At 54.0% G+C, this 18460-nt stretch overlaps 1 protein-coding gene and 1 long non-coding RNA gene across 3 annotated transcripts; one reads left to right on the top strand and one right to left on the bottom strand.

Moving 5' to 3' along the window:
- On the top strand, positions 1-7618 carry LOC118924296 (uncharacterized). 2 transcript variants are annotated; one of them, XR_008993662.1, is made up of 5 exons: positions 1-1025; positions 4458-4517; positions 4684-4883; positions 5013-6357; positions 6798-7618. It is a non-coding gene; the product is annotated as an uncharacterized LOC118924296 (long non-coding RNA). The 2 variants fall into 2 exon arrangements; XR_008993663.1 differs by lacking the exons at positions 1-1025; positions 4684-4883 and having other exon boundaries at positions 3854-4517.
- Positions 7098-18421, bottom strand: ASPHD2 (aspartate beta-hydroxylase domain containing 2). Its single transcript, XM_036908957.2, is given in 5 exon segments — positions 7098-7233; positions 7786-7899; positions 13071-13880; positions 13883-14168; positions 18242-18421. Coding segments are annotated over 4 exon segments (1107 nt in total). The 5' UTR covers positions 13956-14168; positions 18242-18421; the 3' UTR covers positions 7098-7123.
- Positions 18422-18460: the final 39 nt, after the last annotated feature.

Genomic DNA, 18460 nt, shown 5'->3' on the forward strand with positions numbered 1-18460 from the left:
CCATTCCTTGGTCCTGGGATGCATCTTTTTGGGCTGGGGAGCAGCAGTCAGAAGGAGAAGGAGCAGGGTAAGGGGTCCTCCCCTCACCCTTTTTTCTTGTCAAATAGCCAGGGGTCAGCCTGGAGAGTGGCCTCCCTTGGTGAGCTTTTCTGCTGCTCCTGGAGCCTCTTGAACTTATGACATGGACAGAAGGCCAGCCCTCTAGGCTCCCAGCGGTGGCTGCTGTGGCAGTTGCCTGCCAGCTCCAGCTTGTCTTCAATCAGTGTCCCCAGGACCCGACCAAAGAAGACAGCTTTGTATGCCGATTGTGCTGTCAGCCTTCTTCCCCTCTCCACTATGATGGAGCTATAAATCCTGTCCCCTGGATATGGAGAGGGACCCCCTGAGTCTCATCTACCCAGGATTAATTCAGAAAAGCTACAGTCTGGAGACATGTCCCGGCTTCCCTGGTGCTGCTGAGCTCCTGCGGTGGAGCTGTGCTCCGTGACCTCAGAGGCAGCCCGCTGGGGACTGTGGCCAGAGGTGGCTGGAGAAATGACACTCAACGCCTTGTTTTCCTGTCCGGTGTTTCAGAGGTTCCAGGGCCTGTCGGGACATCGTTTAATGGCAGCCTCAGGCCCACACCCTCACAGTAAGCCTCTCGGTGCCCGGTTCCAAGCATGGGCTCTTCTGTGGAGCGAGCTGCATGCCCTCACCACAGGGCTCCCAAGGGACGATGGAGTTTGCGGGACAGCGTGCCCTGCCACGGTGTACAGTTGATGCCAGAGTTCCCCTGTCGTCCAGAACACCAGCCTCCTGAGCAGGGAACCCAGGAGGGAGAGGGAGTGAAAGCTGTTCCGGGTCAGCCCCTGCCTACAGCTCACAGTCCACCTGGGTGAACTCCCCATGGAGTGGTTAATAGTGGCAATCAGATTCCTGCTGGGGAAGGACTCTGTTCCCTAGGGACACGACTGAGCCTAGTCAAACTGCCTTCCCCTGGAGGGAAGCACCTGGACGCATCTGCTCCTGTCACCTTGACAGCAGCGGTGAGTAGAGACTGGGTCTGGCGGCGGCCGCCCTCTCCGGGATCTCTCCCGAGTGTGTCACCCCCCTGGTGGTCCTTCCCAAGGCAGTCGCGCCACCCCCCCATGCCCCTCCAGTTACTGTGACCCTAACACCCCACCCTGCAGCGAGTAGCGATGTGCCCTCCACTGTGTGAGCCTCGGGGCTCATGCGGTGGGCTGAGTGGGGACCACCAAAGGCATCAGGTCCTAATCCCTGGGACCTGTGGTACCTCATATGCTGAAGGTTTTCACAGGTGTGATTGAGCTGAAGCTCCTGACATGCAGAGATCTTCCTAGATTATCCAAATGGGCCCTAAATGCCATCACAAGTGTGCTTGTCAGAGAGGATAAGGCCATGTGAAGACAGGCCGAGACTGGAGAGATGTGGCCACATGCTGAGGAACACTGGGGGCCACCAGATGCCCAGAGTCAGATTGGTTCCGCCCTAGAGCCTCTAGAGGGAGTGTGACATTGATTTAGGTCCAGTGAGGCTTATTTTGGATGTCCTGCCTCCAGAAATGTGAGCGAATAGAGTTGGGTTGCTTTTAGTCACCGAGTGTGAGATCGTTTACAGCAGCCGCAGGAAGCCAGTTGCCTGCCCTGCAAAGTTGCCATGTTCGCCCAACTGGTGACCCAGATCCCCCGCTGTCCCCAGTGCATGCTGCCGTTGTAAGGAGAGCTGGGGCCGCTGGGCGGTGCCTGAGGTCACCAGGCTCTGGGCAAAGGGGAGCCTCTAAGCAGGGAGGGACTCAGTCTGGTTCTCATTACCAGAGCCACTGGCTCCTGAATGGATGATGGCCGTGGCAAGACTGGAAACAGTTAGGAAGCTGTGGTTGTCCGGGTCGGAGGGGCTAGTCGCCTGGGGCAGGGAGGTGACAGGGCAACAGAGAAACTGTTTTAAGAATGCCTAGGAGATCAGAGGTGTAATGCCTGCACTTGGCAGTGGATTGGGTTTGCGGGGACAGATGGAGGAAGCAAACAGGGAACCCCAGCTCTTAAGGCGCTCCCAGAGGGTGTAAGCAGGAAATAGGTGGTTGATACTCTTGAACGGTGTGCAGTACCAGCATGTTCACCCTTCCCACCACACACACCCCTGGGTCACCCCTTAAGTACTGACCTGTCCTGGGAAAAGGGCGGCAGGAGGGAGAAGTCCCCCGCCCCCCACTGGCCCCTTCTGGAAGGAGACTGGAGAGGACAGGGTGTAAGACCAACACTTGTCATCCTAGCTTAGAAGAAAGTGCTAGCAAATTCAACATATTTGTTGAATTTGGGGAGCTTAGGGGGAAGGTTCTAAGGGCTTCAAGGGTGAAAAAAGGATACTTAATCTCTTTTAAATGTCTGAACCTGTCATCAGCTGTTTTCTCCTGGCAATAAAACCCAGAGTGGCTTTCGAATCCTGTCAAGAGCCAGCAAGAGGCCATTTCCTGATTGTCTGTGTGCTCAGGTCCGAGCGGAGTGCCGCCCGCTGCCTTCCTCCTTGGCGGGACCCCACGCGCCCAGGGAGGGGCTGGGAGTCCCCGCCATCAGACCTAGTCAGGCCCCGTGAGCAGAGGAGGGTGAGAACTGGAAAAAGGCACTGGATGTGTCCTTTCTCTCCAAGCAGCCCCGACTGGTGCCCGCCATGGGCTCTGGTGTCAGAGACCTGGCACAAACCGCAGCTCCAGAACTGAGTGCCATGGACATTGAGCCAAGTTACTTCACTTCTCTGGACCTCAGTGTCTTTAAAATGGAGAGGAAGAGGTAATGTATGTAAAGGTGTGGCATCTTGTGGACTCTCAGAAAGTGGGGTCCAGTGTGAGAGTCCTGAGAAGCCTCCCCAGGGGTCCCCTGTGTGGGCTGTGGAGAGTAAGGCCTGAACACAGGTCTGGAGTTCAGAGGACTGCTGAGTCTGGAGCTGGGATACTGGGCTTCGAATTCCAGCTTGTCCTCCAGCCAACCACATGTTCACGTCCACTGCCCTCTCTGCCCCTACGTTTTCTCGTTAAACATGCATCACGTCTTTGCTTACCTCGGTGTGGCCACAAGTATCGGTTAGTCAAGTATGGGAAGCAATCTTCTGGAGTGCACGGCGCTCTCTCTAGGACAATCCTCTCACATTGGATCGGGGGTGCCTACACCCGCAAGTAGGGAAATATGGGGAATCGTAGTAGGTGATCAGGAATTAGGACCAATGTGTATGCCTGGGAAGGAAGCAGAAAGCCTATCACCCTGTGTGTGTGTTGCCTCCTGCCACCCAGTGCTGTGATCTGCTTGAGTAGTGTCACTGCCGTCTGTCAGCAGCTCTGAAATATACAGCCTTATTCTGTCCTCTTCCCTGTGTTTACACCTAGTTAGCAAGGTTCGGCAGGGAGGTGAATCTTCAGGGGTGGTTGCTGGCAGCAGGCCATATATGGTTCTTTGAAACTGCATTTTGTCCTTAGCCTTTGCTTCTTATATTTACATAAAAAAAAAAAACTTGTATGGAGCACCTCCTATCCACCCAGCACTTGACATAATACTGTCTCACTCAAACCTCACTTTAAGCTTATCACAGTAGGCATAGGCCATCTTATAGATGATACTCAGAGAGTGTATTAGGAGTTTTTGGTGGCAAGAGATGGAATCCACAACTCAAATGTGGCTTAAGAGTAAAAAAGGGAGTTCAGTGGCTCATGTACCTGCAAAGCCGGGTGGGAGGTCAGGTTCCAGGCAAAGCTATTTTCAGGTCTCAGATCATCTCCACAGGGCGGGACCTGCTTTCCCATTTCACTCTCAGACTTCCTTTTCAGAGCTCCCCACCCCACCCCACGGGAACTGGCCTTACCTAGTGGTCCCAGAAAGAGAATTTGGATCATGTGCCCAGCCATGACCCAATCCTAATGTGCCCAGAAGTTTGGAAGACTCTGACTGGCCAGTTGTGGGTCATGTACCCCAACCCTAACCCAATCCCCCTGCCCAAGAGCTTGGAAGGCTCTGTTTAGTCAGGTTGGACAATGAGCCCAGCCCTGCAGGTGGGTTCAGGTCCGGGAAACCCAAAGACTGAGAATGGCATGTTCTGTTCCTAAAGAGCCCATCAGGACACTGCTGGGGGAGAGTGTTTACGATGGTGGCAGTCCTAGACCAAGTTAGGTGGCCTGACCGGCATTACACGGTGGGCACAGCGCAGATGTCAGCCTGAGGCTGGCTGCTTTCAAAGGCCTGCCATTCTTGCTACTCAGGGCTCAACCCTCAGCCCCAGTACACATTAGAATCAGGGCTAGAAACAAAGTAAATTATGAGACCCGGTCCCCACTCTGAACAAAATTAGATGTTGTAGCTAACGTGGAGTGTGGGCATCAGTATTTCTCAAAAGCTCCCGAAGTGATTGTATTGTGCAGCCTGAATCAAGAACCAGTGTATCAGGCTGGCCCTCCACCCCCTCACTGTATGCCGTAGGTCACTCAACGCTGCAAGCGCAGCCACTGTCAAAGCAGGGCTCAGAGTGCAGACAACCAGGTGAGTCTGGGGGAGGATGAGCCGCGGCCTGCGGGACCTGGGGTGTGGCCTTGGGCAGCCTGGCCTTGCAGCTGACGCAGGCTGTCTGGTGGCGGAGCCAGGAGGGCGTGCTGGCTCCAGGCTCTCTCCTTCAGCATTGCTAGCTGTAGCATGTACATTACTTTAGCAGTTGCCTAATTGGTGGTGCACACTTTACAAGAGTGAGAAACACCCGGCCTGGGGCGAGTGGCACTCTTCCTCACCGCCTGCCGTGGCAGCCCAGCCGGGACCCTGGGCTGGAAGCAGGCTTGCTGTGGAAACAGCAGGCACCCAAGCCGCCAGCATCCCCTGTTCCTCTTCTAAGACAAAGGGAAAACATTTCAAAAGGTAGCTATTGAGGGACCTTCTTTTGTCCTGTAGTTAGAGACAGGCAAGGGGAAGGAACCACTGGCCACCTCTGCCACTGACTTAATGTATTTGTCCATCTCTTCCTTAACCTGCTTTGCAACTGCTTAGCACCTCTGCGTGGCAGAAGAGGAGCCGATGCTGTTGCTGCACGTGCCAGGTGCTGCCTCTACAGCAGAGCAAACTGAGGCTCCCAGAGGCTCCGTGACCTGCCCGAGGGCTCATGGGAGCCAGCCCCTGGCACTGAGTCCTGACTCAGCTTGCCGGGGCCCCAGTCCTCGGTCTCTGCCCAGTGAGAGCCTGCAGCTCCTTAACAACCTGTGGGCCGGCTCCTGCTCCCCCACCCCACAGCCCTTGTTTCAGAACTGTTTGGCTTCACTACACACGACTGCTTATGGAGTCCTGCTTGCCTCCATGACACGAGCCAAAAACCAAGAGCCTCCAACTCATACATGTGTCCCTTCCAGGGCTACTGCCTGCGCCACATCTTCTTCCCAACAGTCCACTTGGCCACTTCACTCTGGTTTTCAGCAAGATCCTTTATTTGTCTCCTGTTTCCCCCACTGCGTCCCATGAGTACAGGTAGCCAGGTACCTCTACAGGCTGTTGGCTTTGTAAACGTGGAGTGGTCAGTATGTACAGAAATCATGCACCTCAGTGATTCTTTAACAAGATACTCAGTGAGTAAAAAGACTTCAGGTGGGTTTGAGATTTCTACCCTTTCCTGCATTCTCATCGCTGAAAAATACCTGTATAGAAATTTTGCTCACATGTAGACCCGTTTTCCTTCGCAGACTTGCTACTGCCTGCTAGTGCATCTCACGCTGTGTCTACTCCTGTGGGTGCTTCCTCACAGAGGCTGCTGCCTTCTACTCGGATACAAACGCTGGACCTGTATGTGTGACGCGTTGGACATTCACAACTGCCCCGTGGCTTTAGAAATCCGACACTGCTCAGGACACATCTGAGACAAGCATCTCTAGTATGGCTGGAGGCTCCTCTCTCACACATAGGCTAACAGGAGACTGCTTCTAGAATTAGTGCCTCGAACCAGCCACATCCCTCACAGGAGACCGGAAAGCCAGCACTGCGCCAGGGGTCCTCTGGGCTGACCGGCCCCAGCGCTGGCACTCACAGACAGCCTCCTGCAACGACACACACAGGACTGGCTCCTCCACCATCTCCGAGTCCCCCACTTGAGCATTTATGTACAAATAAACACAAAGTCATAAGCAACAGAACCCCAAAGCAAAATGGACACTTTGGTCAGATCTACAATCCAAGTTTTGGCCAGAGACAGGCTCTCCCAGGAATCATCTGGTAAGTGAGGCCCCATCCCACCACAGCTCCTGTCAGCCAGCCTGGCGGTCTCGACATTCATCACTGTGGATGCAAAATAGCTCACCGGGGAATATTCCAGGCCCAGTTTGGCAGTAGGACTTCTGTAGGCAGTGAGGTAAGCGAAATCGCATGTTCTGCGACTGACCCGTGGGAGCCCCAGCTCGGCTCCTGAGGACACTAGCCTCAGCTTTGAAGGACAGCAGTGTTTACAGAAGAGCCTCCAGTCCCACCAGCTGAATGCTCGTCGCCCTCAGGGACCTGCCAGGGTTTGGGGGGAGGTGAGCAGTGGGGACAAGTCCCCTAAGGCCCTGACGCCGGGTGCTGGGTGCTGCCCCTGCCGGCGTCCATCCTGCCAAGGAAGCCGGCCGGGTGTGGAGATGGTGGCCGTCCCCTGCCCTGAGGTGGCTGAAGGGTCCCCCTGTTGGACTGCGACAACAGCGGAGGCCAAGCTCTCCAGCTCTCTGGTTTGCAGTTTTTTGTATTTGTTTTTTTCTTTTAAAAGGAGTTGCATGTTACCACGTTCAGACAAATAACCATTTGGTTACTCAATTTCAGAGCACTGAAAAGACCAGGTAGCAACCTGACGCAGACAACGGGGGTGCCGGGCCTCTGGTCACCGAGCAAATGAATGCGTTATCAGGCAGGAAGGAACTGCAGAAGCAAATGATCGGAAGGGAAAAGAAAAATCTAAGGAAATACAAGCTGAAATTTTCCCGTTTACAATAACCAAAGGGAAGAGGGACCCAATGTGATAGAAAAATCCCGAATGAGAGCTTTCTGCTGAGGCAGGTCTCTAAGCATGGAATCTGGGTCTGGACTGTACCCATCTTCCCTGGCTGGCCCGCGGCTCCTCTTGCCGACTGCAGCATGGGAAAAGGTTCTCATCGTCCTGGAGCAAAGATGAAATCCAGGGCCTGCCGTTCAGCTGCTGCCACATTTGGATGCCACAAATCCACCATGAAAACCACCCGTGGGCCATCCTCTGCTGAACCTGGGAAGGGGAGCAAGAGAGGACAGGTCTGAACCACCCCAGAGCCAGGACCGCGCAGGGCTGGACGCCACGTGGTTAGCTTCTGTCCCTTGGCACAGATGGGAATCAAGAATGTTATCATGATTTCATTAAGATTCTGAGCAGAGTGCGTAAAAGGAACCGGGTGGTGGTGGGGTGGCGTAGCGGTGAATGAGGAGGGGGCCAAGCCCGGTGGGATCTGCCCAGTACCCACTTAGGGCAGTGAAGCAGATTTCATATGATCCTGTGATGGTGGACACATGACTTTACATATTCGTCAAAATCAACAGAATGTACTCCACCAACGTGAACCCTAATGTAACGTATGGCCTGTAGTTAATAATAACGTGTCAGTATGGCTCATCAATTAGAACAAATGTACCACTCTAATGCAAGACGTTAATGAAAGGGGAAATTGTGTGTGGAGGTGATGTGCACTTTCTGCTCCATTTCTCTGGAAACCTAAAACTGCTCTAAAGAAGAAAGTCTGTAATTTAAACAAAAAAGGTGGCCAAGGGGAAGGCCGACACTCACCTTCATGGAATGCAGTGTGCAGGAAAGAGTCGTCAAAGAGGAGGCAGCGGCCTTCTGCCCAACACTGGGGCTCCCCGCCCACCACCAGCTCACAACCGCCTGGCGTTTTCAGACCTTGGGGAGAAAGCAGAGGGAGGAGTGAAGGCAGGCAGGACCAGGGAGGGTCGGAGGTCAGGGGGTGGCCTGCTTTGGTGAGAGTCCCAGGGGTCCCAAGCACCCAAACTTCTGCCTCATCAAGCCGGCGCCACGTCTGGGGGGGGGGTAGTTGGGTAGGGCAAATACAGGCTGTGCACCCCCAATCCTCAGTGGCCCCTTGGAAAAACTCATTCCTCTCCTGGCTTGGTCTGTTCTGGGTCATGAGCCCCTCTGACCAAAGCACGGACCAGGGCCTGCATTATGCTTTTGAGACTCCTGACCCAGCCAGGGGACCCCTGGAAACTGAGGGAGGCCAGGATTGGAACCCAGCCTTGCCCGGTCACTGTGTTTACTGTGGTCCCATCTTTGGGGCCACTGAGACTAAAGATGCAAAGGCCATCACTAAAGACGCCTTCCTCTTTGGGTCCCAACCTTGAAGCCCACTTTGAGACATGAGGGTGGCATGTTCTTAATTAGACCCCCCAGCCGCCCCCTAAGAAACGCAGCGGCCCTAAGGAAATGCCTGAGCTTCAAGAGAACAGATCTCACAGGGAGCCATCTGCTTGCCGCGAGCAGGTGGGGAGTCCCAGGCTCGGCTGCGTAACCCTGGGGAGGGGGACTGGATGACATGCTGCCACGTGTGAACTTCCATGTCCCCACCTCCCATCCAAGAGTCTGAAGAAACACTTGGCCCCCATCGCTCCCCGGCACCCGCAGTGAAGGCACTGCACAGCCATCTCCCAGACTCGAAGGGGCTGCGTCAGCTGACGACTCTCAGGAAGGCCTGCCCTGGGAGGGGCCCCTGGACAAGGGGCTAGGGTCCTGGTGCTCTCGTCTGCCTTCAGTGACCCACCGTGACAGCTAAGACCCGAGGCCCATCGGCATCTCCCCAGTTTACTCCTTATGACAAACACACAACAGCTTTCTCTCTGACAGCCAGCGTGTCTTGACGCAACCCTTGAACCAGAGATGGATGCTCCAAGGAGCACAGGTGTTGTAAGACTTCATACAAAGAGGCCACACAGAGGAGGGGAAGGACAGACGTCTAGGGGTAAGATGCCTGGCTCTGACCTGTGTGCTGTGTGACTTTGGGCAGGTCACTTAAGCTCTCTGAGCTTCCTTGTCTGTAAAGGAGGGACGTTGGCATACTTACCTTCCAGGGCTACCAGACTGCTGTCCTTGCAACCAATAATTAAAAACTTCCTGTGCACAGATCTGCGCCAAAAAGCACTTTACATACATCACTTCACCCACTTCACAGATGGAGCAACTGAGACTGAGAGAAGTTAGGTGACCTACAGAATCACTATTTAGCCTGTGCAAAAGCTGAGATTCAAATTCAAGTCTGGCTCCAAACAACAGGCCCTTAGACCCCTGGGCAATATGATACAAATGCTACTTATTCCATCGGTGGGATTAAAGCGATTGTCCACTTTCCTGTAGTTAATATTCAACTACCAGTAGTGCATTTCACTGACTCAGCTGAGCCATCCATCTGGAATCCAGACCACGTTCTCCTGCTATGTTCACACCTGCAGAGTTCAGCCAGCCACTCCTGCCCCAATGGAGAGAGCCCACAGGCCATGTAGTCCTCAGCGGCTGGTGCTGGCGGAGAAGACCTTCGGGGATAGGTGGTTCTCTGCAGGGACAGTCCACCTCAGGGTTTCAGAAAGCAGGTCTCCTTTCTCCGGGCCACTGAATGATTTCATGGCCAAGTGCCATGGCACAACAGAAAAACGGCCTGGCTTGCTGGCTTAACAGCCCCTTGCTTATTCTCCTCCGCCTCCCCCTTCATTCTGTTCCAGCCTTCCAGTGACCCACCACTCCTCCTACTGCCCACAGCCCAGCTTAGCATGAACGGCCAATACTCCCCTAAAACAGAGTGCCTGTGAGGCTCTTGGGTGTAGAGATGTAGAGACAGGCCTCACCCATGGCCCTGGCCAGTCCCACATCCCCCATCCATATCCTCTGGCTTAGGGCTTTCTGTTCTGTCCCCACCAACCCACTGCAGGAGGCAGGAGAAGGGGGAGAGAAAGCTCTGTCCCTTCAGGAGGCTGGCAGCTGGCACTTAGGGTGGGCAAGGCAAACACGAGCTGATCGGCTGGTGCCACCCAACTAGATGGCCAAGAAATCCAGCATCATATGCACGAACCAGAAAGGCATCTGCTTGTGCCGAGTCAGAGCGAGTCTGCTGAGTACACTCCTGCATTTGCACCCACCCTCGCCCGAGGCTGGCCATCTGCCTCCCAGTGACATCTGCCTGCTGAGCGTCAGAGGTGGTCTAAAGGCTTGTGGCAGTGCAGTGGGGACGTCCACCCTGTACACAATGCTGGGTGACGGCTGGCCGGACCTGTCGCGTGGTTCTGCAGGGAGTTCATGCTGGGTGACGTCACCGCCAGAGGTAGCTCAGAGCGGCGGTCACCTAACAAATGGGTGGAGGGAATGCAGAACAGTGACTGGGGTTTCAGTTGTCTGGGGACAGTTCTGCCAATCACAACTCAGACTGAAGGCAGACAAAGAGGACAAAGGTCGGCATTTCAAGAACTCAGATCTGACCTACAGGTGCCCCCTCCACTTCAGCCAGGTAGCAGCAGGTGTGGTCACCAGCAGTCCCAGGCTCACTCTGCTTCTGACCTCACCCTCTGCACTCCCTCTCTGTCCACACACAGGGTCACGTGACTCAAACATGCCTTTGTTTCCTTCCTGAGTGGATGGTCATGTGGGCATGAGAGCGGAGAAGGAGATGCTGAGCCCACCCAGCCACAGCTTGCCCTGGCCACGGGGAGTGAGCCACGCTTGAGCAGGCCATCTGCCAAAGTTTCCTCCTGCCCAGGGAACAGCGTGGCCCTGTTCTGGTGGCAAGTAACTAGCAGGGCTGAGAAGGGAATGACAGGTCAGGAAGAGGGCCCGTGTGGGCATGTTTCACACACACACACACACACACGCCCACACTCACGTTGCCCAGAGGCACGACAGGTTTCCTAGGTTTCCTGGGACCCTGGGTTTCCTGCCACCAGCCTTTCCGACTCAACACATCCGCCTGGAACTCCACCTCATCAGTCCTCAACCATTCTTCCCTCTCATTCTGAACCTTTAGAAAAATATACAAGGAAAAACTTCAAAACGAAAAGCATTGCTCCGCACTGCCCGCAACCTCAATTCCGAAGCCTGGCTGGGAGTCCCCGCCTCATTTTGCTCCCACCCGACCTGTCCAGCCCACCTGGACCCCACCTGTCCAGTGGAGCCCAGACATGGCGTCCCCCTGGCCGGGGGAAGGCTCCTCCTCCACTCTGCACTGGGGTCCCAGCCGTCCCTCAGGGGCACTGCACGTCCCGGAGCAGCCCGCCTGCAGCCCCACGCTGTCCTCTGACGTCAGAGTGGCCCTGCGGCCTGGCACAGCGATTTTATTGATCACGGTCATGACCTGGATGGTCACCTCACCTCTCAGATGGATCAGAGCCCCTCCACCCGGCTGGCTGCCTCTGCCTGCCAGTCCTTTACACAGAGTACGTCTAACCCTCTAAACAGCCATCCAGCGAGGCAGCACTACCTCCATTTTAAGGGAGAGAAAACAGGCCCACAGAGTGTCAGGGTCCTGCCAAGGTCATTCAGCAAGTGAGGCTGACAGACTGAGTCCAGGTGTGTGTGCTCGGAGAGCCTGGTCATTTTCCACTGTTTTCTGAGGACAGAGACCACATCTTACGGAGGCTTTTTCACACCATCCAACACGATCTTTGTCACAAAAGCTACTAGCTACCATTTATTGGATGGCCATGTGCCGAGTACCATAGAAGAACCCTCTTAACAATCCTCTCCATTTTATAGATGAGGAAACTGAGGCAGGGAGAGCCTCAGTTACTTGCCCAAGGTCACACAGCTGACCCTGAAGGCAGGACACCTCTGCAGCTGCCACCCTGTCCTGCCTGTACTCTCAAAATACTGTGTCAACAGCTCAAGTCTAGTTCTTTGTATTTTAAAGCAGGGAGGCCCTCTGTTCAAGACACATTTTACTCAGAATTGCTACACAGAGCGGGGAAAAGCAGAGGGTTCTGGGTGAAGAGGGGCTGGGAGGCCCAGGGCATTCAGCTCAGGTCCCCCTGGCAGCCTGAGGGTCCTCTGTGGGACCCAGCTATGAACCCCCCGCTCCAGCCTGTCTCGGGGGCTCCTCTGCATACTTCCTCCCTCCACTCTGTAACCTCGGCGGCCAGTGCTAAGGCTTCCTCCGGCTGGGCCTTGCTGAGGCCCTCCACGTGCTCCTCTAGTTGGGGGCACTAAATGGTGGTGCCGTCACCTCGGTAACCAATCTGTTTTCACAGCTCATCAGGAATGGGGCCTTCCGGGAACTAATACCCCTGTTTACCAAACTGTTTTTAAGCCTACCTCTGTTGAGCCTTCCTCACTCTATTTGGGCTCTGTGCAAATAAATGCTTTACAATACACATTGTCCTATCAGATCCTCAAAGTAACTCTGTAGAGGATGATCTTTTCACCTCCACTTTCCAAATGAGGAAACTGAGGCCCAGAGAGGGGAAGATCTTGCCCAGAGTAACACAGCTAGCCAGTGGTGGGGCCAGGATGCAAACACAGGCCATTGGACCCCAAACCTGTTTTGCAAACCACTGCTATACCCAATACATGTATTACCAACTTCCCAGGAATCTGAATAAAATCAACTTAACACCAAACATCACGTCATCCCAGATTCTTCAGAAAGCACTTTGGTGTCTCTCCTGGCCTCCTGGATGTCATTATTAACCTCAGGAATCACAGTCTTTGGCTCTAGAGCTACACTGACCAGTACAGTAGCCACTAGCCAAGTGTGGCTAGTTAGATTAAGAATTGAGTTCTATAGTTGCACCAGCCACATTTCAAGCAGGCAACAGTCACATGTGGCTACTGGATTGGACAGTGTAAATGGAGACCAATTCTGTCCCCACAGAAAGTTCCTTTGGATAGAGCTCTGGTCTGGAATTAGGTTTACACTGATCACAAGTTTCTGTTTTGACTCCATCTCTGCTGTCAAACTGTTTACATGGGATTCATCAATTTTTGGGAAAAGCATTGAGCTTGCATGATGTCTGGTTTCCCATAAGTCAGACGGGCTATGCTGAGAAGAGTGCATGCCGGGAGACCCCATCCCTGCAACGTACCTAAATGGCATCGGATGCGGATGTTGGTGGGTCCATAGTGCTCCGTTATCACCGTCCCAGGGCTCAGCACAGAGATGCACGCGTTTCCAAAAACATTGTTCCCAATACAGGTCCGAAGGCTTCCAAGCAAGCGGTACGTCCGTGGGCACTTCCTGCAGTTCCTGGGGACACAGACCCCCTGATTGACCAAGTAAAAGGTGACCCACTCCCCGCTGGGGGTGCTGTTCATTTTCCATCCTTGTGGGAGGCTGCAGTTTGAGAAAGCTTTATAGAGGGTCTCAAACTCACACAGGACGGTCTGGAAGTTCCGTTCCAGCAGCTCCACATCATGCTTCTGTGCGTCCCGGGAGAAATAGGGCGTAGTGGGGAGGTCGGGCAGGAAGAAGACCTCGGGCTTCTGGATGGAGGGCCGGCTGTTGAGGTAGCGGCCCTGCTCGCGGATGCCCTTGTGGATGCGGCCCATGCCAGACCAGGAGTAGCGCTTGGCATACTCCTGCAAGTTGTGGTAGAGTTTCTGGTTGAGGCCCTCGTTGTGGGTGCAGCGCACGCACTCGGGGGACTGGCAGTACACGTAGCCGTTCTGCAGCCCACTGGCATCCGAGCCCTGCATAAGGGCGTTGACCGAGGCGTAGGGCCGGGGCTGCTCCCTGCCCACGTGATAGCAGTACCATACAAACAGGACCAGCAGGCAGGCCACGGTGACCACGGCAGTGGTATCACAGTCCCGCACAGACTGGATGCCTGTGGCAATGCAGTCCCTCAGGCCGTCCAGTGACCAGCTCCAGGCCACCAGCCACGGGAGCGACATTGTGGGGAGTTGTTGCTGGGCGTGTGAAGCAAGGCTGGACAGTCAGTCCTCTGGGGACCCCAGGGCACCCACACCATGCAGGTCAGTGCGGGGGGGAAAGGGCAGCTGGCACAGGGGGAGGCATGGCTGCCACTGTTCCTTGGGTCCTGCCCAGGGGTGGCATTGACCCGCGCCTGGGCCCACAGCTCCGCTCCAGGCACAAGTCACCACGGGGTGGGTATGAGGCGCTGCCTGATGTCACGTGAGCACGTGGGCTGGGAGCCAGGAGGCCAGCTTCCAGAAGTCCAAACCTGGGCAAAAGAACAAACCAACCAGCATAAATGTTTACACCTGGAAAAGTCCTCAAGTGAAATGTAAGTCTCAGATCGTTTTGTCTGCAAGGGACCCCACTTCTCAATCTTGTGTACTCTCTCCCCATTTTATGAGCCAGTAGTATTTACTCTGCATCAGATACTGTTTGATAATTACAGTGGTCCCATCTAGATCTTCCTTGGCTTAAATGGGGTTATGTCCCGATAAACCCATTGTAAGTTGAAAATACCATTCAGTCAAAAATACATTTAAGACACCTAGCATACCAGACATCACAGCTTAGCCTAGCCTACCTTCAATATGCTCAACATGCTTACATTAGCCAAAGTTGGGCAAAATCATCTAACACAAAGCCTAACACATATTTCATAAGGAAGTGTTGAACGTCTCACGTAATTCACTGAACACGGTACAGAAAACGAAGACCAGACTGGCTGTTGGGTACAGAATGGCTGTCAGCGTCTCAGCTGCCCTGTGATCACGTGGCTGAGTGGGAGCTGCAGCTCTGTGCTCTCCGCGCTGCCCAGCATTACGAGAGAGTATCATCATACTGCTAGTCTGGGAAAAGATCAAAACCCCAAATTCGAAGTAGGATTTTTACTGAATGCCTACTGCTTTCACACCATCATAAAGCAGAAAAACCCTCAGCTGAACCATCGTAAATTGTGGACAATCTGCATTCTGTGTCATCCTTAGGAAGTGCTATTATTCCCATTTACAGTTGAGGAAACTGAGGCTCAGAGAGGTCATATAACTCACCCAAGTTCACAGAGCCAGTGCAGGGACACAGACCCCATCTGACCAAAGCCAGTATCCACCTATTTGCTATACTCTTTCACAGTAGGTATTTAATAAGTGCTTATTCGCCTTAAATCTCTGCACCTTTAATTAAAGAGAAACCTGAAAAATGGCAAAGGAACTTTAAAACTGCATGTTCTCCATTTCCCTTTCTCTTTTTGCAGTACTTTGTCATTCTTATTTAATCTCTCTTGCCCTTTTGACAGGGGTTGAGTTTAAATCAAGCTGGAAAAGGAAATGGACTCTCTGGTGTCACACCCGTGGCAGACACAGGGCATTTTCTGTCCACCCGCCTGGGAGACGACTTACTGGCCTCACCCATGGGGTTATGAAATGATGGGACAGAATGGAAAGAGAAGCCCTGTCAGGTCTCTGATGGTATCCAAAAGAGAAGTGCTTTGCCACACACCTTGCCAGTGGTTAGGGCCAGTGTCTAGCACCCTGATTACCCTAATAACATAAAAGTATGATCAGAGTCCAGCTGCCATGTCACCTGTGCCTGTAAAACCTCAGCCATGTTTCCCAGCTGAGCCCTTTGTCCATTCCGCTTTTTCTAATCTGATGAGAACAGCCAGGTCTGGTGCTACACCAAATTAAATACACTCTGCATCTCAAGGAGAATAATTCAGAAAATTCGTTTCACGCTCAGCCTTCTCTCTCTCTCTCTCTCTCTCTCAGGAATATGAGACGGTGACTCAGAAAGGGGGAAAGCCGTCCCCTCCTCTTTCTCAGGGGACTACATTTGGCCTGAAGTTCTTGCAATAGTAGCAGAGAGGTTAAGAAGCCGAACCAGACATAGGCTGGATGGAGCATTAATGCCAACCCTGGGCAGGTCACTTCCCTCGTCTATAAGACAGGGTAACGTTCAGCTCACTGGACGAAGGTCAGTGATGACAGATGTAAAGCCATCACGATGTCAAGAGCGTTCAGTGTGTGCTGGTGGCTGCTGTGACATGCGGCACCCATCTCCATCAGCCAGCAAACCAAAGGTGGGACATTAGGGAAAGTTATCTCAGGGCTAAGAATTCCAGCAACTAAAGGCAAATTCTGGATGCTCTTGTGCCCCACATCTCAAGTTATTTTATTTTTTTGTCACCAGACTCGCAAAGCTAAAAATCAAAGGGGAAACCTTAGGTGCTCATTAATGGCTCATTTGCGTCTTCCCAGTTTAGGATGAATGAAAGAATCACTTGACTGTAATGTTTTAGTAAGTCACAAACACACATACTGAATATTCATGGGCATTTTTTATGTTTCTAGGAAAAATACAAGAGTGGAGAAGCTAGAAGTTAAGTTTTTTCTCACACTTTTTCAATGTCTTCACAGATTCGGGGGAAGAGGGGAAAGGCTGGGCCCACTGGATGGGCCCCCCCCAATACCCCTGGTTCCCTCCTAGAACAAGCAGCCACTTCCTCTTGAGGGAAAATGAAAGGAAATCCGGATGAAACGCCTTTTGTTTGCAAGCCGTCTCCCAAACAAGCCCCAGGATTCCTGAAATTCAGTGTGAAACCATCTTGTGAGTGATAACAAGCACTTTTATTACTAAAAGGATTTCCCCCATCCCTGAGCTAAACTCCTAATTGGAACTTCTCAACTCAGTCTCCAGGAGGAGAGAGGTTTCTCTTAAATGTTCTGAGTGAGGAGGTGATAATTTAACAAGCACCTGTTCAGTGTTAGTTCCCACCAGCCCTGCTAATCAGTGCAGTTTAAGTCAATCAAAATGAAGGCAGGGAAGACAGGGTAGATGATGAGGGAAATCTCTTCACTGGACACCCCTGCCACTTACCCCTCCTCGGGGGAGCCTCATTCTGCATGTACAATGCCAGCCATGAATGCTCCCTAGGCTGAGCTATAAACAAAAGGCAGCCAACGATCCTGATGCCCTGAACCCCGGCTTCAGACACTGCTCACAAGATCATAAACAGCACTTAGAGCTAGATATAGGATTTGTCATGCCCGTCAGTGACTAAATTAGCTAAAATATCAGCAAGTCACTGAGTCCAGAGGTGGATTAACAAACTCACAGCTGAAATGTGACACCCTAGGACACCCTAACCTTTACAGGGTGATTGGCAGCTTACTAAGTACTGGTTTAAACATCTGGCCCTCATACCATCTAGCGACAACCCCTATCAGTCCCAGTGGGAGGGGTTTGGAGTCTCCCTGCTTCCCCTACTCCTGTCTCCAGGACCACAGCGACTTCCAGCTTCCTTCACACATCTGTTCATTTGTATCTGTTTCATTTCTGTCCTCATTAGGGATGGGGACATCTCATTGCAGTTCTGCAGATCAGTAAGGTGCAACTCCAGATCTTAAAAGTCACTTGGCTCCAGGGAACAGGGTCCAAATTCATGGCCAACTAGTGAGCAAGACCAGTCAAAGGTAATTTCTGATGAAATGAACACCTGGGGTACAGACTCACAGCTCTAACCTGGTTACTCCAGTTCAAATTACCAGTCCAAGAGGCTGCCCAATGTTACAGAGATTCTGGTCACTCAAGGGGCGGCCAGGCTACCCTAGAAGCTCTCCAAGGGGCAGGGCAGTGCTGGGCAAGTGTTTGATGCATGCCACCCTCTCCACCCAGGTGCCAGTGCTGCCAGTTTCGTGGGGGAAGTGGACACCTTTCCTCCTGACTTTCTTGTCCAGCTTTTTCAGCACCGACCCACTCTGGCGAGTTGGGGAAAAAGAGGAGGGCAAAAGATAGGTTAACCTATCAATAGCTTAACAGATGGTGACCACCAGGTGGTCAGCGGAGGAGGGGGATGGGACGATGGAAAGATGAATACTGATAGAAAAAGTGGTGATCGACTGAAGATTAGGGAAGGCTGCTTATGGTGATAACTCACGGGACAAGGGAGGAGGGTCACCAAGGGAAATACGGGAAGCGGGTGATGCTCAGGACTAGGGGGAGGGGGAGAGCAAGCAAGGAAAGGCACCAAGGAAGAGAGTGATGGGGCGGGCGCGGGCGTAAACCTAGGGGAGAGGACGGCGGGGCGGAGGGGGATGCTCGGGCCGCGAGCAGAGCCGCGGTGGCGGCGCTCGGCACGCAGCGAGCGCCGGGCGGAGGGCCCCTCTGCCGGGCCGGGAGGCGGGGCGCGGGCGGGCGCCACGTCCCAGGGCATCCTCGGCGGCTGCAACGCCGGGCGTGGGGACCGCGGGCCTGCAGCCGCCCGGCCGCCGCCTCTCCCCCTCTCCCGGGCTCCGCCCAGCCGCGCCGCCCTACCGCCCCGCAGCCCCCGGAGATGCCGCTTACCTGCACCCGGGCGCGCGGGCGGCGGGGGACAGTCGCCGGGGCCGGGGCGACGCCGCCGCCCGAGGGCGCGGACGCTCGGACGTCCCCTGCCCGAGCCGTGGGGCCACCGCCCGGCCGCTGCCCGGCCCACGCCGAGGGAGCCCGAGCCGGGGCCGCGCCGGTGCCTCCGCGGGTGCCGACGCCGCGGGGCCGCGAGAACCACAGTTCCCACAATGCCGC

The sequence above is a fragment of the Manis pentadactyla genome, chromosome 14 (assembly GCF_030020395.1).
Source record: "Manis pentadactyla isolate mManPen7 chromosome 14, mManPen7.hap1, whole genome shotgun sequence".
Taxonomy (NCBI): Eukaryota; Metazoa; Chordata; class Mammalia; order Pholidota; family Manidae; genus Manis; species Manis pentadactyla.